General features: G+C 49.1%; 1 protein-coding gene across 1 annotated transcript in view; it reads right to left on the reverse strand.

Moving 5' to 3' along the window:
- Positions 1 to 18,980, reverse strand: part of kcnh2b (potassium voltage-gated channel, subfamily H (eag-related), member 2b) — a gene marked incomplete at both ends in the record, with an annotated part of 104,682 nt that extends 85,702 nt beyond the window's left edge. The window contains 2 exon segments of the mRNA XM_084485513.1: positions 17,022 to 17,252; positions 18,836 to 18,980. Of these exon segments, the coding sequence (XP_084341639.1) occupies positions 17,022 to 17,252; positions 18,836 to 18,980 (376 nt within the window).
- Between the last annotated feature and the right edge of the window lie 4,801 nt (positions 18,981 to 23,781).

Here is a 23,781-nt window from a genome sequence, read left to right on the forward strand (position 1 = left end):
GACCAACAAACACACACTCACCAACATGCATACACAGAACCGACAAACACACACCAATCCCACTACTCACAAACACACACACACACACACACACACACACACACACACACAAACACACACACACACACACACACCAGCCCGTGTTTAAAATCCAGCCAGACGATATTAAAACAATTTGATTAAAGCTCAGCACAGAATTCTCTTTTTTTTGCGAGAACAAAAAGCGTTCATAATTCTTCTTCTCTGACGGTGTCATTTTATGCTTACTAGATTCCAATTCATCAACGTAGACATGACTAATAAGCCAGTGTACTAAACAAGTTATTTCCAAAACAACAGAACAGAGACAGATTTGATTTGTGTCTCAGAGAGCCGACCGAGACAAGACGGATGAGGAGCTGGGGGCCAGAGACACACACTCCGTCTCCTAGAGTGAATCCAACTCAATCTAGGAGATGGCGTCACCTGAGCACCAGGTACCCAGGAACCTTAAGCTGGGCCGGGGCCCGGGGCCCCTGGAGAATAATGCATGGGGTCAGTCCCATGTAACACAAAGCCAGGTCAAAGGGTGTCTGTACGAACTGAACCTCGCTTTGGGACGGCGAGGGAGGAGACGGATATTGGGGCAGCATGCAGGAGACGCTGGAACATGATTGGCTGTCACTCAACACCGAAGGGTGGGTTGCAAATGTCTGCTTGGAAACACTGTAAACAGTGCTGGAAGGTCAAAGGTCAACCCAAAGGTGGTTAACGGGTGAGGTGTCACTTGCAGCACAAGTGTAGTGTGACCTACTTCGAGCGAAACAAAAGAAGGTTGTTTTGGTTGCCAATGTTGAATCCCTGGTTTTGTTCAGTAGGTCAGGTAAGATATTCAGATGAGGAGAAAAGCAATTCTGGTCCGATTTGCCGAGAGGCTGATCATGGACTGATGCATCATGGGATCTCGTTTCACACACGATTAGAACAGAGAAGAAGCTGCCCTTCTTCCCAACCATGCTTCATAAAGTACGCACGCACGCACGTGCACGCACACACACACACACATACACACACACACACACACACACACACACACACACACACACACACACACACACACACACACACACACACACACACAGTGTTCATTGTCAGACCTCCTCAGATTGGGACCCACAGTATCACCTCTATTACTACGCCTAGTTCTATGTGCGTATGTGTCAGTGTGCATGTGTGTGTGCACGTGCATGAATGTGTGTCACAGATCATCTTTAATATCGCTGAGAGGCAACGTTAACCCTTAATGAACCGGTTGGATCCAGTCGCACAAAGCGGCCGTGTGCTCACACGAGAGCTATCGACATTCTGCCCCCTGCACCCGGGATGTGTCCATCGATTCAGAAATGAATCAAGATTAAAAAAAGACATTAGTTCGCACCACAGATTCACCCGGTGCACCCGTCACCCTTCTGCCCCGTTCAGACTCTAATCCATCTCGTCGTGACCCCAGCCTTGCTCCACGTGGGCTGACCGTGGCGTCCTCATCACATCCCTCCTCACTCTGGATCCTCTCAACTCGGTCCTCATTGATTGATTATTGATCACGTCCATCGCTCCCCCTTAGAGTGATGCATGAGAGTATTGACCACCAGTATCAGAAAGCCTCAGAAGGTCCAGAGTCAATAGTGCTCTCTCAGGGGAGAGAGGGGTGTGTGCGTGTGTGTGTGTGTGTGAGCGTGCGTGCGTGCGTGCGTGCGTGCGTGCGTGCGTGTTTAGGCCATGGAGAAATGTGCAGTGGAAAGATAAGACTGATGTTCAGCTGATTCTTAAACTCTCTTTTATCTCTATATTATGTAAAATAGTGACATCATTACTGCTGTTGAAGCTAATTGTTGTGGGATGAGGACGTTAGTGTTCATTGTAACGGCCACGAAGTGAAGCTCTCCATATGGGATAGCCTCACGAGTGTGTGAGTGAACACGGCCCAACACAAACACACACTGGTGCTCAGACTCCGCCCCCAGCTGCGGTTGTCATGGCGCCGTGCGTGCGTCTCGGCCCCGCCCCCTTATTGGACGTGTGCTGCACGCTGCTGGGTGAGTGATGGGGAGGTTCTGATTGGACGGGCTGGGAACGCAAACAGGCCCATTAAGGCCTGATGGGGAAGCCCTGGGCGCACACACACACACACACACACACACACACACACACACACACACACACACACACACACACAGACACACACACACACACACACACACACACACACACACACACACACACACACACACACACACACACACACACAGAGAACGGGGGCTGCTGTCTTGATGTGATGTGGTGCGTTCAGCATCATTAGTTGAGCTGTGCTATTAAACATCTCGCTAAAAGACTTCTGCAGCGGCGGCGGCGGCGGCGGCGTGTCCACACCATCCATCACCTGAACAAACAGCAGCAGCCCAGCGGGCCGCTCACGTCCGCCCCTTCAGTACATCGGCCCCATTCCAACCACGTCCATCACGCCGTTGATCAGGACATTGTGGACGTGTTTGATTTAATCTGTAGGTACAGGAAATTATTCCCATCTGATAACATAAAGGTATTATATATGAACCTATAAACCGTAAGAGAATGTTAGACATGTTAGCGTTTAGTCGGTTTATGAACATCCAAAGTCTAACATTCTCTGACTGGATGATAGTATGATATATTACGATATATTAGTATGATATATTACGATATAGTACGTTGACTGCAATGGAACGGTGCATTTTATGATGAGTGGGGTGAGTGCAACCCGAGTGTGTACAAAGCCACGTAGGAGTAGTGAGACGTCTGTCTGGTGAGGGAGAGGGTTGGACACATGAGTGTGTGTCCTCACAGAGTCACGAGGGAGCATTTCTTATCTTACCGAGCGTTGTCGAAGCAGCCGAGACCCCGCGCTCGTTGTACCATTAAAGGCCCTGACTCAAAGGGGTTCTGTAATTGGGTTATTTTATGATCTATGAAACCCGATCATGAGGATCAACCGGAGCGGTCCAGGGGTCGGACGGGCGGGGCAGGCGTGGCAGGGCGGGGTGGGGGGGCGTGGCGTGGGAGGGTGGGGGGGCGTGGCAGGGCGGGGTGGGGGGTTGTGGCGTGGCAGGGCGGGGGGCGTGGCAGGGCAGGGCTCAGAAGGCAAGAGAAAGGCACAGAGCCCACGGGGCTCGGAGCAAAGTGTCCGAGGATGCAGTCTTTCTACAGGGGGTTTGTTTTCCTGTAATCGATCACAATGACTCTTTTAAATATTGGGGAGGACTATCCACAGGAAGAGCGTCACCGTGCAGGATGGTAACCACGTTGTGTTTGGATGAACGCGCTCGGGTCACGCCACCAAGTGATGAATGAAACCGTCGGCTTCATCAATATAAGAGTTCCGCCGTGGCCTTGAATGGGCTGGTCCCTCGAAGCAATCCAAAATCATTACGGCGTGGGGGGGGGAATTGGGTAACCTGACACACCAGTTTGTGAAAGAGAAATCGCCATCAGATGATAACATTATCCTGGCAAAACCAGCCGCCAGGGTGGCCCTACCTCGGAGTGGACCAACCAGCTGTTGGCTCTGCCGTGGACAGGAAGAACTCCTCAGGGCTGAGATGCACTTCACCAGCCTCAGTACCTGCTCCCCTGAACGACCAACACTGCTACCACCACTCAAAGAGAGGGCCCATCAACCAGCCATTGATCCTCACCCATCTCTGAAGGATCCAAAGACCCACTCTCCCATTAATGGGCAGAAAGCACCAGGGTTTATTCTCTTGATGAGTCAGTAAGGTGTTGGCTGGGCCTGGGGGGGGGGGGGGGGGGTGGAACAGCCTATAACACTCAGCAGGGACACACCGCTCCCTGAGAGATCATGGCTGTAGCACTGGACTACTGATCTGGAGGAACTTCTCTCGAGGGGTGGTTGGAGTTGGAGCCTTTTGGAGCACGATGGGACCGGATCTGCACTCATGCCTTCCAGAGCATCATGCGGTCACCCCTTGCCTCACCCATCCCCAGAATCACAGATAGAGGCCACTAATAATAAGGGGAGGCAGGCCTTTATCTGTGGTTTAAACCCATTACTTGGAGGGTTTAAATGGACTAAATGGTAAATGGAGTGCATTTATAACCAGTGGCCATTAAAGCGCCAAACAATTATTACTAACAGTTTAAGATCTGTAGCCTCTAATTGTGTCAGAGAAACATTACTGTGTCCATTAGTTAGAGACAAGTACTTGGCACTTAAAGGGCCAGTGGTGGATAAGAGTCATGGCTACTTGTATGAGGCAGGTTTACACACATGTTGTGAACCCTGCCTAGTTAACACCACAGGCTGCACATGGTTAGCAGATAACGCTAACTTTAACACATGTTGTGAAGCCTGCTCTGGGACGCTGCAGACACGATATGAACCAACCGCAGCCAGTGATCCATGACTCTCTGCTGAAGGATTATGGGAGCACATTTTCTCTTTTATCAGCGTTGCTCAAAGAGTATAAAACCTCAGGGAGGAGTACAGCGCTATGAAGGCTGCTGAGTTAGAGGGGTACAGGGAGTGTGCTTGTGTGTTGTGGTGAGAGGGAGAGAGGGATACAGAGAGAGAGACAGAATGAGAGAGACAGACAGAGACAGAGAGAGACAGACAGAGACAGAGAGACATAAAGAATGAGAGAGAGACAGACAGAGACAGACAGAGACCATGTGAGTAATGTGTAACGTGAGGGCCAGGCCCCACCTCGGGCCAGAGAAGGGCTCTGTGAGTGACAGGGCGGGGTTACGTTAGGGACCACTTCCTGGGCGGGGTCACAGGGGAGGGGCGGTCTACTTCCTGGGCGGGGTCAAAGGGGCGTGGCGGACGGTGGTAACAGTGAACGGACTGAAGACTAACACGCCGTCGACGGGGCAGCGTCGCCATGGAGACGCAGGAGGGCTGCACGCCACTCAACCAGAGGAGGAGAGAGGAGGACTGAATGCGTGGTGTTTCCGTTTGAGGGGGAACCACGAGTGGTGAGTGATGAGAGTGTGAGCGCCACAGCGGAGTGCCCTCCGTTCTAGACCTCTCTCTGAACGGCGCGCTGGAGAGGCCAGCAGACCCACGCTGACGCATTAGGCTCTGTGGGAACGCACTGGAGTATACAGCGGGCCGCGGGGACACTGGCCCCTATACTGTGCATGTATATACAGTGTATATATATATATATATATATATATATATATAGGGATATTTGAAGAGATTTGTTTAGTATAATAATTAGAATTATTACAATAGTAATTATTATTATGTGTTTGTCAGTAGCACACACACACACACACACACACACACACACACAGTTATTCAGCTGCTGCGTTATCTCTTTCATTATGTTAAACACACACACGACACAGACTCAGATAGGACCCCCAGGCGGCCGCAGAGGGCCGCTGTGAGCAGGAGAGCGTCTGCGTTGGTGATGGAACATCTCACCCCGGCGGCCCCCTGCTGAGAGAACGGCAACAGAGCGTTCTCCTCCGCAGGGCACCGCGCACCACCTCACACCTCGTAACTCAACACCGGACATGCTGAGACGCACACTACAGGTACACACACACACACACACACACACACACACACACACACACACACACACACACACACACACACACACACACAGGTACATATCTGACATCACACACTCTAGCACACACACGCACAGGTACATATCTGACATGACATCACACACACACACACACACACACACACACACACACACACACACACACACACACACACACACACACACACACACACACACACACACACACACACACACACACACAGTGTTGCGTATTCTCACATTGTTTTTCCATTTCCACGCGGCGGCCCCCTGTGGTCTTCAGAGACACATCAGTATCCCATTTCCCCGTCCATTTCCTGCTCTGCTCAGGCCTGACCACCATTGGATCGGGGGGGGGGGGGGGGGCGAGACGCACACACGAGACCCAGCGGGGGGGCGGCGGCCTGCTGAGGGACGGGCTAAGAGCCAGGCTCCACGCGGCGGACATACGAACCAATAGCAGCGTCCGAGGGCACCTTGGCGATGGGCTGACGGCCAATGAGGGCGAATGAGGGAGGCGTCGCCCGTTCACTCACCGCCCGTGTCACGTTTGGATCTGTTCACGGTGCACAGTGGTGGCTTACCGTTTATTTCCCCAGATGTGATGAGACACACAGATGTGATGAGACACACAGATGTGATGAGACACACAGATGTGATGAGACACACAGATGTGATGAGACACACAGATGTGATGAGACACCACTCCTGCTGGCAGGCAGTCCTGCTCGGTGCTGAGAACACTCGTTAGGGATCTGAACCTCTTCTGATGCTCACTGGACGGACTCAGGCCCCGTCCCGTTCCTCTCCCCTGAACAGGAACACTGGCTCTGAGCTCCCTTAGCTGCAAGTCAGCTCCCGAGCTGGCTAGGGTTCAAGCTTACGATAACACATTAACATATTGACTGTTATATTGTATTTTTCCTTGTCAGTTATTTCTTTATTCTGCTTTTTGAACATAAGCACTTCAATTTCACTTGTATTTTACATTTGAATCATGATTTTGTAGTTGTTTTTGTCTTCTTGTTTAATTTTTTTTTTTTTTATTCATTCCCTATTTGTTCTTTATTTCTTTACCTTACCTTATTGTAATTTAATGTTAGGTGGGCATCCTTTATAAGCCCTCTGGGGTTTCTTCTGTCCCACCCGTGCATTTATGTATATCTATGTGCATCTTTTATCTTGTTATTTTGATCTTGTTTATCTTGCACAAAGAAATAAAACAAAACAAAACTAAAACTAAAACAAAGGGGTGATTTTAAGAACAGCCCTCCCCCTTGCTCCCTTTAGTATTGGGACAACCTTCACCCCTTCACGGGAACTCGCAGAGTCTAGGGTTAGGGCTCAGAGCTAGGGGAAGGGGGAGGATTGGGACAGGGCCAAAGACTAGAACCAGGAACAATCTGTCACCAGGACATCCGGAACAAACCACTGGTCTGGGACCAGTGAGAGCAGGGAAGAGGACAGGGGCTAGGACAGAGGGCTCACTACCCACGGCTGGTGAGCAGTGAACTGAAGTGCAATCTGCAGCACTTAGAGAGAATCTCACGCCTGTCATCTGACATCTCCAAGTAAATTGATCTGGCATCAAACGTAAGAGGAGCGGGGAAAGAGGTCAAATAGGAACGTTCTGTCTTCACGTCCTGTGGTGAGATTTGCAGCACGTTTGCTGTACTCAGTAATGCCTTCTGCACCTGAGAACGCAGACAGACAGGTAATCCTGAGCTGTAAGCGTGCGTGGATTCTTCAGTGAGACTGGCACTCCGTAACGCGGTGATTACCGCTATAAAGAAAACGGATGCTTTAAGTACTTGGTATGAGGCGAGCAGAGCAGCCACCGAGATGAATGGAGAACTCTGTAATTGAAGTTATAAATAGTGGGAGAAAGAAATGGAGAAAAAGGTGCCGTAGTTTGAAGGAGCTTCCATGATGGAGGAACGCCAACCAGGGCGTAGCGCTGGAACCGGACACACGATACCTGATCAACACCAGTGTGACCTACTCTCACAACAGCTCTGCCTCCTCATAGGGCAGATAGGACCCTTGCATGCCTTCAGGGTACAAGTTTGTGTTCACCTTCCCCACTTGATGAATGGATGAATGGATCCATGTCCACTGCAGGTGACATCATGATGAGGGGGTGAACCCGATCTCTCGGACGGTTGGATCACGTCCAGTACTACACAAACCCCTTCATTCAGCTCAGAGATAAGGTTTTGTTTCTGATGGTTTGGGTTGATCTAACAAACAATCTTTAAGATTCATCTCTAAGCTTTTCTCCCAAGTTCTTCTGATAACTTCAGACCACCTTCATGCCGTTCCTTCGTCCCGTTGATCAACAGAACCGTCTGAACAACACAGAGAGCCTCTGACCTCAGGGAAACAAAGGGTGTGTGTGTGTGTGTGTATGTGTGTGTGTGTTAAATCTGATACAGTCGGACGGGATACCCCTGGTCATGTTACTTTAGGTTTCCATTCAGCACACACACACACACACACACACACACACACACACACACACACACACACACACACACACACACACACACACACACACACACACACACACACACACACACACACACACACACGATATGTATCTCTCTCTCTCACTAATGAGTTGAAGCCACTGAGCTCATCAGAGGAAGCTTCTCTTCAGTACGAAGGCTTCTCAGGCTTCAAGGTCGGCGCTTGTGACCGACCCACGGCAGCCTGGACCAATCGGCATCCCAGAAGGTCAGCACACACTGAGATACTGTCAACGCATTGGTATTCAGCAAGCTGACCTGCAGGACTTTAGAGTCCTCCTAAAATGATACCACATCAAAGACACAAAAAGACAGTATCAAACACTAATCTCAACACTTTGTTTTCACCCCATCTTTTGGCGTCTGTGATTTTTAATGAGGTGCCAGATATCCATGGCAACAAGCTGATCTCACAAGCATGTGTTACATTGAGGAGCAGAGACACAGCGAGGCGGGAGGAGGGGGGGAGGTGATAGAGTGAGAGTTATTGACTCACTCCTGACCTTTACCTGATGGCTTCTGCTTGTACAGAGTTTATATTTCACTTCATCTTTGACCTTTTTAACTGTTGGTTTTCTCCTGTATATTTCTCATCTGCTTGTGCCATGTTAATGTGTATATGTAATGTATGTTAATGTGTATTTTCCATGACAATAAACCCCTACATTTTTTTGTGATGCTGTGAATTGGTAACCTAGCAATGCTAGGGGGGTCCGGGGGCATTCCCCCCCGGAAGAAAATTTTTAAAAATAACCCTTTAAATGGTTACTCCTGGTGAGATTCTTTTGGGAAAAATTTACAGATTGAGCATCCAAATATGACATAACAACCAACAGAGTCAAGGTATCTGCTGAGACCAGATCATTGTGACAATGTGCCTTGAACTTGGCAGAAACTAAGTTAATCTTTTATGTTAATTTTCAGCTATTTCTTTGATATTTATCACAAGCCTTAGAAAAAAATCGATGTGGCGGTGCAGTGGCGCTGACAGTCCAGCAGTGGCGCTGTGCTGATGGATGCATACAGGGGACACACTGCAATAAAGCTATTCTGATGGTATGTGAGAGAGGGAGAGAGCGAGAAAACGAGAGAGAGAGAGCGGGAGTGAGCCAGAGAGGGAGAGAGAGAGACCTAGTTGCCCCTTAGCTAGATTGAAAAGTGCCAGCAGAGAGAGGGACCGTTCCAGGACTCTTTGTGTGAGAGACGTTTTGAAACTAACCGATGAGGTGAGCAGGATTCCCTGGGCTAGCGTTAAAGGGACATAATAGAAGGCTATAGCTTAACCTAATTGGGTCCAGGATGAAGCCAGCCCGGCCCCTGGCCTTTGTACTGAACACGTCCGACCGCTTAAGCTGTGCATTTCACACAGCGATGAGATTTAAAATCATTCTCATCAAATATTAAGAATTCTAGCAATATGACCGTGGTGCTTTTGATAATCCGTCCTGCCTGGTTACTCATTTAGCAGCTCGCCTGTTTGACTTTGGTCTTTTTAAACACAGTAGCTCACAGTGTGGTCCATGTTGTCCGCCCGCTGGATGCTGAGGATCCGTTTGAATGTATTGATTGTGTTTGGGAGGTCTGAGTGGTAAACACTGGCCAGGGCAGGAGGAGCACAACGCCTTCAGGTAAACAGGAAGGAATCATAAAGACACGTTACAGCAACTCACACTGAACACTACATCCTGACTCCTCCGTTCACTGTTACTACGGTAACACCAGGGGCATGAGGTCATCATCACCAGGGGCATACGGGACCAGGCATGGTTGGCTTAGAACAGAAAGCTGTAGTCTACACCCAGTCGTAGTCTAGACCCACACCCAGACGTAGTCTAGACCCACACCCAGACGTAGTCTAGACCCACACCCAGACGTAGTCTAGACCCACACCCAGACCTAGTCTAGACCCACACCCAGACATAGTCTAGACCCACACCCAGTCGTAGTCTAGACCCACACCCAGACCTAGTCTAGACCCACACCCAGTCGTGGTCTAGACCCACACCCAGATGTGGTCTACACCCACACCCAGTCGTAGTCTAGACCCACACCCAGATGTGGTCTACACCCACACCCAGTCCAAGATGTAGTCTACACCCCTACCTAGAAGTAGTCTACACCCACACCCAGACGTAGTCTACACCCATACGAGACGTAATGCACACCCTCTCTATACAACGCATTGTACCACTTCAGTGTGCAGTTAAGTGTTTACAAGCTTTGTCGTCTTTGAATTTCTTTACCCTCCGAGACACGAGGACCGGAGCCATTGTGCTCCACTTGTCACAGAGGCCGGCTCTTATTTGCATTATTCACATCAGGGGAGAGAGATATTTGAATGCCATGTCGTTTCAGGAAAACAGTTGAAGGGAACTGAAAATAAATCAAATACCTACCCAGACATTTATACCCATTTCGCTTTTACTTTAAGGCTTGGAAGACATGACAAAGAAAACATCAGAGTAAGCCTCAACGCTGCAGGATGTTGTGTTGTGTGTGAACTGTGGTACTACAGAGGTACAGCCCACGAGGACCTCTCAGTGGGGGGCACGGTGAGTGTCAGTGAGACTGAGGGCGGTGGCGACACAAGAGAGCGACGGTCAGGATGTTCTGCTGCTGGGGGGCTGAGCTGCAGCGCAGACCCGTTTTCAAAAGCACATATTTTCCAGTGTCAAACTAAACTAAGCAGTGAACAGCAAGAAGTGGCGTGTTCCTAGTTTGAAAATAACTCTTAAACCATCTCCCCCCGCAATCATCATCACATCCTCGCATTCGGCAGAGCAGCACGCCCTATCACAGGGACAACGACAGAGTTCTTAATAGAATCAGGACTAGAATTACAATTGAATCATTCTGCAGATGCTTTCATCTAAAGAGACTTTTGGAGAAACGATTCATTTATAACAGGATGTGGATAGAACAACAACAAAATGCTAGCGCAAAGGTTTCAGTTTGTACTATTTCATCATTTATCCGGCTTCAATCCTTTGCCAAAGAAGTATCAACATAATACAAAATGTTCTTATGTTGGAAGATGTTGGAAAAGTGGCTACAAAACAACGTTGTGACCCACGAGAGGAGAAATACATTTTGTCCCCCATGTCTTCATTCTGAACAGTTGAATTTGTTTTTTCTACAGAGCCTTGCGTAGAATTACATGTTACGTTTACGAACAAATCACATGACTGAAGACTAAAGAAGTACATTCACACACCGGGCGTAGATTTATTCTTCAAGAAAACAACACACACACACACAGGTTTCACACACACATTGATGTACACATATCAATCTGCAGACCCACACACAACACGCACACAGACAAACACACTCAAAGCCGCTTAACTCAACAGATTGTGCGTCAGTGAGAGTAAATGTTCACGCATGGACACACACCTCAGAACTCATCCCAAGGTGCTCTGCAAAACACAAGACCCCCTGTGTGTGTGTGTGTGTGTGTGTGTGTGTGTGTGTGTGTGTGTGTGTGTGTGTGTGTGTGTGTGTGTGTGTGTGTGTGTGTGTGTGTGTGTGTGTGTAGCATAACATGATAGAAGCAGAACAACAACATTCAAGCCACAATTCCCCCGATGCTTCATAATGTGTCCACCCTCATGTGTCCACCCTCATGGTTCCCCCTCCCTCCCTCCCTCCCTCCCTCCCCTCCCCCCCTCTCCTTTACAGTAGAATGGCTGAAAATGTTCTGACCATCAAGGACAAAACACAAAGAATAAATGGACGGTATTTACTGTTATGTGTGGGCTGACGCCTGCAGCATTACCTGCGCGTGCGCGTGTGTGTGTGTGTGTGTGTGTGTGTGTGTGTGTGTGTGTGTGTGTGTGTGTGTCTCCTGTGAGGCAGTGGGTGTCTAAGTGCTCACGCATAGCAACCCACCGCTGCTGGGTAATCAGTACCCCCCCCCCCCCCCCCGCTCAAAACACACACACACACACACACACACACACACACACATCACAGGGAAGACCAACAGAAACATAACTATAACATAACATACACAACATAACACTATTTTGCATTTCTCTTTTTAACTGCAACAGAACGACCTGCTCTGATGGGGAGCAGAGAGACAGAGAGGGGGGGGGGGCGCTCTGAGAGACGGAGAGGACTGGACCGGTCTGATGGACCCCCTACCACTATGAGGAGGCCGGTTCCCACGGCTACGGGCCACCCTGGGCTTCTCTCTGATTGGCTGACCAGCAGGGCTGGAAATAGATAGACCAAATGATTTCTACACAACGCATCGTGTGAATGTCTTCGTGGGACACAAAGCTCCATTTTGTAACAGACAAAGTCACAAGGCACGGGTAATTCAGAGGTCAAATTCAACCACTTGGATTGACCGTAATCTCCTAATCTTTAATCAGCGTAGCTAATGAAACGGCACCAGAGGGAATCAGCAATAATCATTCTGTCCAGCCTCAATGACCACGCCTGTTTCCAATGATGAATATCTGCCCAAAAGAAGTTGAATGATAATTACATCGACTCTCTGAATCGTCTAAGAACAATTGCATGCTATTAAAAGTAAATTGAAGTAAAGATTGTTAGTGTTGTGTTGTTTTCTGACTCTACCAACTCAACTCAAATCAATAATCAGTATTTAGAACACAAACACCAATATAGCGACATTGTCCTTAGTGAGACTGAGCTCTGATACACTTTTGTGGACAGTAGTAAATACGTTTCACTTGAAATCATTCAAGTATCAATATCACACTGCGATAGCTGGATACTAACAACGAAAGCAAAACATGCACGTATAGGGTACACACACACACACACACACACACACACACACACACACACACACACACACACACACACAAACACAAACACACACACACACACACACACACACACACACACACCAAAGCTTTGTCAAAGTTTGCAATGCCAAAGAAAATTATTATCTTTCCTTCTGCTTATGGGAAGGGAAACGAGGAGGAGGAGGAGGAGTAGTATTTCTATTCGGTGCATTATGGATGAGGAGTCTCCAGGATATTCTCTAGCCCACTGGGGTTACCTTAGACTGTGTGTGTGTGTGTGTGTGTGTGTGTGTGTGTGTGTGTGTGTGTGTTCCAGAAAAGCTAGATGTGTCATGGAAAGTCACCAGGGTCATGCTGGGAGACATTCAGCCATTCACACCCTCACTGGCTCACACACACACACACACACACACACACACACACACACACACACACACACACACACACACACACACACACACACACACACACACACACACACACACACACACACACACACACACACAACCATGTAGCCCTGCAAGGCAGTCTTCTAGAAGATACTAACAGTCTGAATCGTACCGATGTTAGAGCTGTTGACTCCCAAAAAGCTAAATGTTGTCAGTTCATGTGTTCATCAGCCTGATGAAGGGATGAGATGCAGGACAAGCAGCAGCAGTCTGCCCGTCCAACCTGCTGGTCCCATGACAACCAGAGCCTCTCTATGGGCGCCATGGCAACATCACAAACACTGCGTCAGACATGGGGGGCATTGTGAGGCAGGGTGCGTGTTTATGTGGCTGTGTATGTGTGGTGGTGTTTCTGTGTGTGTTTCTGTGTGTGTGTGTGTGTGTGTGTGTGTGTGTGTGTGTGTGTGTGTATGTGTTTCTCTCTGTGTTTCTGTGTGTGTGTGTGTGTGTGTGTGTGTGTGTGTGTGTGTGTGTGTGTGTGTGTGTTCTGTGTTGAGTCTTGTCAGCTGTGGCTCAGCTTCATTGCTCCAATAAAGAACTGCTTTAAACGAAACATCAGCCTCACACTTCAACACACTGGTCACCGGTCACCTGACGTCTCTGAGCTCTCTAGTGTTCAAACCTCACACCATAACAGGACACACACCTCCAACAACACGCATGGAACCAATTCATGCCTACCTCTCTTTAGGACAATAAATGTTTGTTTTAGTTTCAGTATGCGTGATTGTGTGCATGGTGACATTAAACTGAGAACAGTGGGCCTAAGTCGTTAAACAGACTTAGGCCCAGTCCCATTTCTCTCCCCTTAACAAGAACACTTGCTCTGAGTGCCCTTAGCTGCAAGTCAGCTCCCGAGCTGGCTAGCGTTCAAGGGATGATTTTAAAAACAACAGTCCCCCTTGCTCCCTTAAGTATTGAGACACCCTACCCCTACCCCTTCACCCTAACCCTAACCCTTCGCGGGAATGCACACAATCTAGGGTTAGGGCTGAAATCTAGGGGAAGGGGGAGAATCTGGGACAGGGCCTTAATGTGGTAAAGAACTCATGTACGTCTGAGCTCAACGCCGCGATGCAGCGCCGCTGGCTAACTGGTGGAGTCAGGGCACCGTCCACAGATCTGGGCTCTGTTGGTGAAACATCTTCTCTCAGAGGGGTCCTGTAAATCACGGGGGGTCGTGAACGTCAGCGGAGTGCCTCCGTCTTATTTGTTGTAAAAGGCTCCGCTCAGCTCTGACCTTTCGTCGGTTCCAGTAAGGAGGAGCGCTCCCACTATAAACGGGACAGCTGTGTACCGCCGCCATGGAAACGCTCCGCTGGCACGCTGGACTTCCTCCGTCCGTCCGGAGAAAGCAGAGGAAGAGAACCTTTTACGAGACACTTTGTTATATCCACGGCAGATTACCGAAGGTTGTGGTGTGTGTGTGTGTGTGTGTGTGTGTGTGTGTGTGTGTGTGTGTGTGTGTGTGTGTGTGTGTGTGTGTGTGTATGTGTGTGTGTGTGTGTGTGTGTGTGTGTGTGTGTGTGTGTGTGTCTGCATGTGTGTGTACACGAGTTATCAGCAAAGAGCAAACAGCATCTGCTCTATCTGAATGCCTCTCTACCCCTCTCTCTCTCTCTCTCTCTCTCTCTCTCTCTCTCTCTCTCTCTCTCTCTCTCTCTCTCGCTCGGTGTAAAAGCAGCATTGGGTCTAAGGACTTTCCCCTTCCTGCCTTCAGATTCTTTGATCAATCATGTTTATACCCTGCACACACATGTGTGTATGCATTTGCATGTGTGTGTGCATATTTATGTTTGTGTATATATATATATATACACACATATATATATACATATATATACACATATATATACACACACATATATATATATATATATATATATATATACATATATATATATATGTATATGTATGTATGTATGTGTGTGTGTGTGTGTGTGTGTGTGTGTGTGTGTGTGTGTGTGTGTGTGTGTGTGTGTCTCTCTGAGGGGTTCCCTCCTGTTGTTGTCTGCTGGTGTTGGAGGAACATCCCAGTCATCACGGACAGTGCTGCTGGTCGTCACGCAACTGGTCGCACTATTTTATATGACATTATAATATTATTAGGATTACATGATCACATGAACCACACCATCACATGAACCACACCATCACATGAACCACGTGATCACATGAACCACACCATCACATGACCCACAGACTCCTCCCCAAACAAACAAGACGTTGAAGGTGCCGTGACGTGCCACCAGGTGTGGTGTGATTAGCCTTTACAAGCCGTTTTGAAAATCTGCCCCTTATGACATCATTAGGGGCAGAAAGTGGGCGTGTCCACCTAGATGTGTGCGTCTGGATAGATCAGTCTACCAGCCCGCCCAGTGGACCGTAGCAGACGGTGCTCATCTGTCCGTCACACATCTAGGTGGACACGCCCACCTGTGATGTCTTGATGCTGATTTCCAAAACGGCCAATCACACCACACCTGGTGGCGCGTCATGGCTCCTTTAAGATATGAAAGGTTCTGTTGAGGCTGCTGGGGGTTTAATGATAGAACCATTCACCTCTACCAGCTCGACAATACAATACAGCGCACACAGACACACACACACACACACACACACACACACACACACACACACACACACACACACACACACACAAAACAGCACACACACAGAGACAGAAAATACAGCACACACACAGAAACACACACCACAGGCAAATGTTAAAGCACCATGTGTTGACTAAACACTGCAGCTGCACGTCTCCCATAGAAAACAACAATACCACAGAGAGGCTGGTCTTAAAGGGCCAGGCACCCAACAACACCACAGAGAGGCTGGTCTTAAAGGGCCAGGCACCCAACAACACCACAGAGAGGCTGGTCTTAAAGGGCCAGGCACCCAACAACACCACAGAGAGGCTGGTCTTAAAGGGCCAGGCACCCAACAACACCACAGAGAGGCTGGTCTTAAAGGGCCAGGCACCCAACACCACCACAGAGAGGCTGGTCTTAAAGGGCCAGGCACCAACAAAACCACAGAGAGGCTGGTCTTAAAGGGCCAGGCACCAACACCACAGAGAGGCTGGTCTTAAAGGGCCAGGCACCAACAACACCACAGAGAGGCTGGTCTTAAAGGGCCAGGCACCCAACAACACCACAGAGAGGCTGGTTTTAAAGGGCCAGGCACAAACAACACCACAGAGAGGCTGGTCTTAAAGGGCCAGGCACCAACAAAACCACAGAGAGGCTGGTCTTAAAGGGCCAGGCACCAACAACACCACAGAGCGGCTGGTATTAAAGGGCCAGACACCAACACCACCACAGAGAGGCTGGTCTTAAAGGGCCAGGCACCAACAAAACCACAGAGAGGCTGGTCTTAAAGGGCCAGGCACCAACAACACCACAGAGAGGCTGGTCTTAAAGGGCCAGGCACCCAACAACACCACAGAGAGGCTGGTCTTAAAGGGCCAGGCACCAACAACACCACAGAGCGGCTGGTCTTAAAGGGCCAGGCACATGCCAGGACCAGAAGCTGGTCTTAAAGGGCCAGGCGCGTGCCAGGACCAGCAGCTGGTCTTAAAGGGCCAGGCGCGTGCCAGGACCAGCAGCTGGTCTTAAAGACACACACACACACACACACACATGCTCTCCTCCTCACCGTCCTTCTGGTACAGGCTGATCTCCACCTTCCTCTCCTCCGCCCCCAGCAGGGCCTGGGCCATCTGGGCGATGGCCATGCGCTTGGTGCTGGGTCCGTACAGGAAGTTGCAGGTGCAGGGCTTCTGCATGATCTCGGCGCGCGTGTAGCCCACCATGCGGCAGAAGCCGTCGTTGCAGAAGATGATGGCGCAGTTCTCCACACGCGCGTTGGCGATGATGAACTTACGACCTGCGGACGAGAGAGAGAGATAGAGAGTCAGGAGTCAGGTCCCGCTGAGAGGAGAGTCCAGACACTTTGCGATAGGTCCCTCTGTAGTGTGTCACATCCATATCTACATTGAGGGCGTTTAGCAGACGCTTCTATCCAGAGCGACTCACAATAAGTACATTTTGCAGAAGAAAACAGAAACAGCGCTATATCTCCGTCGGTACAGTAAGGATGTTCATAGGACCAGTGGACGGAACTCTGTGACGGAGTTTGAATTCTGAATTCTCACTCCTACCAAACTGGGAGGAGGTCAATCTCACACGCCGCGACTTTAATTGGATTCCCAGTTTCCGAAGTGGTTGTGTGAATTCAGAGTGGATATTTAGTACAAATGCTCCCATAAGCCAGCGCTATCCCCGCTGAATCAACTGAGGACACTTTTCAGACTCACTGTCTGTGTGTGTGTGTGGAGGTCAAACGTGGAAAATAACCTAAGAAATACCAGTAGCTCCTTTTTTTAACACTGGAGCTAGTTGTTGTTGAGAAAGTCTCTCTCTCTCTCTCCCCCTCTCCGTGTATTTCTCTCTCGGTCTGTCTGTCTCTCTCCCTCTCCGTTTGCCTCTCTCTCTCAGTTCAGCCGCTGGCCTCTGTTTAATCTCAAAAGATGATTGTAATGCACAAACACACACACACACACACAATACCCCCACCCCGATCGCTTCACTTGTCACCATATGTAAGCACCACGTTGGTTGCTATGGCTGCCTTATTGTGTGTGTTTGTGTGTGCACATGTGCCCATTGCAAATGGTAAATATATAATGCTTTGTCCACATATTGTTAGACACACTGCGTAAATAGTTAAGTGGATGTGCCTTGTTTGCACTTTGTGTGTACAGTGTGTGCGTGCGCGTGTGTGTGCGTGCGTGCGTGCGTGTGTGTGTGCGTGTGGCTTCTGTACACGTGCAGGAGGACGGCCGAGATGGAGGTGGAAAGTAACGGGGAGCTGGACGAGCTCAACCCAGAGGGAGCAGAGGAGCCGGCCGCAGGCAGCCTGGAGGGGCAGCCGGCGCCTGATTGGAAGAACTACGGTGCAGAATAACACTACAATCTGCCAGCCTTGATGCAAAGGCGCTGAGAATTGTGTGCGATAACAAACGGACATGGAGACTTTAATAGCCCCGCAGCCTTGGGAGGCCAAACTGATTTTCAAGTTTGCTTTTTCCTCAGTTGAAGGTCCGTCTGCAGCAGCCATTGATTTCTCTGTACGGCTGCAGCCCTACGTACGGCCCAGCCAATCACGTTCAACGTCTGAAAGGTAGTCGCACTCCTGCTCTGTTCCGTCTGCCCCAACCTCGGTTGGAGGTTGGTTCTCCTCAGAAAAAAAAGAAAAAAAGGCTTCTGTGTGAAAAAAAAAAAGGTTAAACGTTTAACATTTTTATCGAGTCTACTTCATTACAAAAGCTTCGGATTCTCCGCTTCCCTCAGAGGGAGCCATTGTTTTGATGTCTGGACCGCGGCACATCTTAACCCCCCCCCACGCCCCCTCCCCCCACCCCCCCAAGCACTGATGGTTCTGATCACGTCTCCTGAAGCGCTCCTCACCGGGCTGCAGGGAGGAGCAGGAGGTGAACTCTGGTTTCCCAGCCGGAGGCGAGAGCTTCACAGAACGCTTCCTACCGTAGTGACATCGTAGTAACGCAGGAACGTTGTAGGAACGTTGTGTAGTAAAACGACCTTCCCAGTTCATCAGGCCCCTCTCGGACCGCCGTCCCACAACCACCCGAGGGGCAGTTCAGACTGCGTGTAAACAAGGCCTTTGTATTTCTGCATTATTACATAAGGTGAGCGCAGCAGCGTCAGCAAACAACGTTGTGTTTGAGCCGTGATGGGCAGTAGGAGGATCATGAGCACACAGTTCATTACCTGAACTACACTCACATTCAGGGCGTTTCGCAGACGCTTTGGTCCACAGCGACTTACACTAAGTACATTTGTCAGAAGAAAGAGAAACAACAATATATCGCTGTCAGGGTGGGAAGGATGTTCATAGAAACAAGTGCCAAGCACCAACCATCACTAGGTTAACCCACTCCTTGTATACAACAAAGACAGCTAGGATAAGACTAGGCTTTCATCTCACGCAAGCGTTCCACCAAGAGCTAATGGGAGTACTTAGGAAGACACTCCTGACAGAGGCTGATGTGGCAGAGAGACTCCAAGCAATTTGGATCAATCCCATGTCTAACACCCCTAAATAGCTGGCGTCTTTCTACATGCAAGTGAATACATCTAGTACACTTTATCTAGTGAACGCTGCGGCGGAGAGGGAGGTGAGATGAAACACGATGCGGGGCGCACGAGTGGCGAGATGATGGACGACGACACAGAGAACGCTCTCATTATGCTCAGCAAAAGGGCAGAAGACGGCAGCTGTTGATTTAGTAAACCATTTAGCACTCTGAACAGACAACTTCTAAATGGGGATTAGGTTTAACAGGACAGTAAGTCCTTCAGGCAAGACATCAATCTTCTGTGAAATAATGAGAAAAATAGACGTGTGCGTGTGTGTGTTTCCCAGAAGGTAATTTCCGTTGCATTGCAGACATGCTAACTGGTCCCGCGTCTCCACCTGAGCCCCGGTTGAACTGGGGCTGTTTATCGCAGCCTGTCATATTATTCTGCGACATGGAAGCAACTCTTTTATACTGCGTGAGCTCAGTGTGTCCTTTAACTCTTACACTTACAGTCAGGGCGTTTAGGAGACGCTTTTATCCACAGCGACTTACACTAAGTACATTTGTCAGAAGAAAGAGAAACAATAATATATCACAGTCGGTACAGTGAGGATGTTCATAAAACATTTGTAAAGAAAAAGTGCCAACCACTAGCAATCGCTAGGTTAACCCATTCCCTGTATACACTAACCACCACTAGGTTAACCCAGTCCCTGTATACACTAACCACCACTAGGTTAACCCATTCCCTGTATACACTAACCATCACTAGGTTAACCCATTCCCTGTATACACTAACCACCACTAGGTTAACCCATTCCCCGTATACACTAACCACCACTAGGTTAACCCATTCCCCGTATACACTAACCACCACTAGGTTAACCCAGTCCCTGTATACACTAACCACCACTAGGTTAACCCATTCCCTGTATACACTAACAATCACTAGGTTAACCCATTCCCCGTATACACTAACCATCACTAGGTTAACCCATTCCCTGTATACACTAACCATCACTAGGTTAACCCATTCCCCGTATACACTAACCACCACTAGGTTAACCCATTCCCTGTATACACTAACCACCACTAGGTTAACCCATTCCCCGTATACACTAACCACCACTAGGTTAACCCATTCCCTGTATAACCACCACTAGGTTAACCCATTCCCTGTATACACTAACCACCACTAGGTTAACCCAGTCCCTGTATACACTAACCACCACTAGGTTAACCCATTCCCTGTATACACTAACAATCACTAGGTTAACCCATTCCCTGTATACACTAACCATCACTAGGTTAACCCATTCCCTGTATAACCACCACTAGGTTAACCCATTCCCTGTATACACTAACCATCACTAGGTTAACCCATTCCCTGTATACACTAACCACCACTAGGTTAACCCATTCCCTGTATACACTAACCATCACTAGGATAACCCATTCCCTGTATACACTAACCACCACTAGGTTAACCCGTTCCCCGTATACACTAACCACCACTAGGTTAACCCATTCCCTGTATACACTAACCACCACTAGGTTAACCCATTCCCTGTATACAACAGTGACAGCTAGGGTGAGATGCTGCACAATGCTGAGTACTGTTGGTAAGTGAAGGCAGGGTCCAGGTGAACTCTGAACAAGTGAGTCTTTTGTGGAAGCTAGTGGGCTACTCCGCGGTCCTGATGTTGGCAGGGAGTGTGTGTGTGTGTGTGTGTGTGTGTGTGTGTGTGTGTGTGTGAGACCCTCAGACTTGTGAAAAACAATAATAATAATAATAATAATAATGAGACCCAGTGTTTTAGTGTTAAGGTTTTGTTTATGCCCCCCCCCCCCCCCCGTCCTGCCCAGTGTTGCGTCCCGTTTATGGCCGTGGGTCTGGTACAGCCTACCATCTCATATATTGATTTTTATGCCTCTCCATGAAAAACTTGTTAAAAGGTACATTTTTGTGGCCCCCTACGTTGTAATGAGATCTGGGCCCTAAAAATAAAAGCACTATTCCATCAGCCCAGCACCATTGTGTGTTCTGCTTCATATTAACCTGCCAGGCCACTTCAATTCTTACACTACAGCGTCTTGTACTGCACTGGGCTGTGACCGGGGGGGTGTCGTTACAGAGAGGAAGGAGGAGTGAGTCTTGGGGTGTCGTTACAGAGAGGAAGGAGGAGTGAGTCTTGGGGTGTCGTTACAGAGAGGAAGGAGGAGTGAGTCTTGGGGTGTCGTTACAGAGAGGAAGGAGGAGTGAGTCTTGGGGTGTCGTTACAGAGAGGAAGGAGGAGTGAGTCCTCCACCACCATCACCCCCGTGAGGTCAGAGGTCAGGGTCTGACACAGCCCACCATCACCTCAGCTCCAGCAGAGAGAACCACAGCACATGGTTCTTACCATCTGGGAAACTTTACTTTTCCCCGAAGCGGGACACCGAGGTCCTGAGGCTAGAAGCGGACCGCAGCGTGAGTCTTCACCGACGTGGTAAACCCGGCAGCGCGCTGAGCTGGACAGAAGCACAGCTCTCACCTCGGCTGCCTCCCTTTGGTTTTCTCTTAAGGATTCTCTTTTGGGTTGTGTCATCTCCATGTTAGGATGTCCTCACGTCGGGCCCTGGTGATAAATCTCCTCCCCGCAGTCGGTTTGTGTGCTGGGCGCCAGAACACATCCTCCTCCTCTGCTGGCCGGGAGGCGGGCTCCGCGCGGGTAATTGCTTCTTGTTTACATCACAGGACCCCAGACCTTGTGAGCCGAACAGCCGGGAGCCAAGAACTCTGTGAACCAAGACCCCCTTCCTCCTCCTTTATTATCTCTGCTCCTCCTCCTCCTCCTCCTCAGCACTCTCCCTCCTTCTCCCTCCTCCTGTCCTCAGCACTCTCCCTCCTCCTCCTCCTCCTGTCCTCAGCTCTCTCTCTCCCTCCCTCCTCCTCCTCCTGTCCTCTGCTCTCTCTCTCTCCCTCCTCCTCCTCCTCCTGTCCTCTGCTCTCTCCCCCCCTCCCCCCTCCTCCTCCTCCTCCTCCTCAGCTCTCTCCTCCTCCTCCCTGGGCTCTGCTATCTCCTGTGTTTGTTTGATGGTTTGGTTTGGGGAGGCTGAAGGGATCACTGATGTTTATCGCACTGGCTTCCGGATTCTGAGGAATACAAACGTGGACCTTCCAACAGGAGTTCAGAACTCACTATTGGTTCAAATCTCACGTTTGGACGCTGGTTAAACCTGGAGCTGAGTTTTATTGAAAGTTTGGATTTCAATAAAATTTGTTGACAGAAAGTGGGAGTAACACTTAGAGAGCTTTACAGTAAATACCCACTCTGTCGTTGGAATGAAAAGAAGATCTTCTGGTGCTTTCTTATTAGGATCCATATGGCCTGGTGCCACCTCCTCCAACCTCTCATCCCTCACTGCTGGACCACCAGGCCTTCCTAGTTTGTCTATAACCTATCCTAGAGCTGAAGAAGAGGTCAAACAGCGTTGCGTCCCTTACAAACTTTCAAACCAGACCAATGGGACGGGGTTGAGATGGTTCAGTCCCACCCAGACGTTTCCCCTCCTGCTGGTTTTACTGGGTAAACAAAGAGAATAGGTCTTCATGGGACGGCTGTTCCGAGACCCTTCAGAAGAAAGACAAAACCAGTCTCTACTTTGGATGGAATCACTCAGATGACAGCTATGATATTCCTCCAGTGGGGGAGAAGGCCATGGCGGAGACGATTCACGACGGTTGCCGTTCTTTTGTTGGTTGTTGGACCATAACTACATTTGCTGGGTTACTTCACTCTTACTTAAAGGACGACATTTTCCTGCAATGCTAGCTTTGCGTTCAAATATTAAAGTTAAAGTGTGTTTAAATATAAATGATCGTATTTGTATTTTATTGATTGAATTGTAACATTGCTTTTGCAATTGCAAGATTTTGCGTTTATCACACAGTCAGATGTGGAGCTTGTTCCAGGCTTCATTAAACAGTGTTAAATGTAGCGCTAGGATACTGTTACTGCCATTTTCAGTCGTACAAACCATGTCCTTAACTGAGGCCTGTAGTTAAACCAGGTCTAATCTAGTGCTAGGCTATGGTTGATACTCTATACAACCACGTCCAATACGGAGGTCGTAGTTAAACCGACGGCGGCTGAGCTATGAAAACAGGTCTGTGTGTCAGGGTGGAGTGGTGAAGGGAAACAGATGGAAGGCGTCATGAACCACACACACACACACACACACACACACACACACACACACACACACACACACACACACACACAGATGTAGAGAGAGAGAGAGAGACAGAGAGACAGAGAGAGAGAGTAAAGG

This window comes from Micromesistius poutassou (assembly GCF_964030765.1).
Source record: "Micromesistius poutassou genome assembly, chromosome: 21".
NCBI classification, from domain to species: Eukaryota; Metazoa; Chordata; class Actinopteri; order Gadiformes; family Gadidae; genus Micromesistius; species Micromesistius poutassou.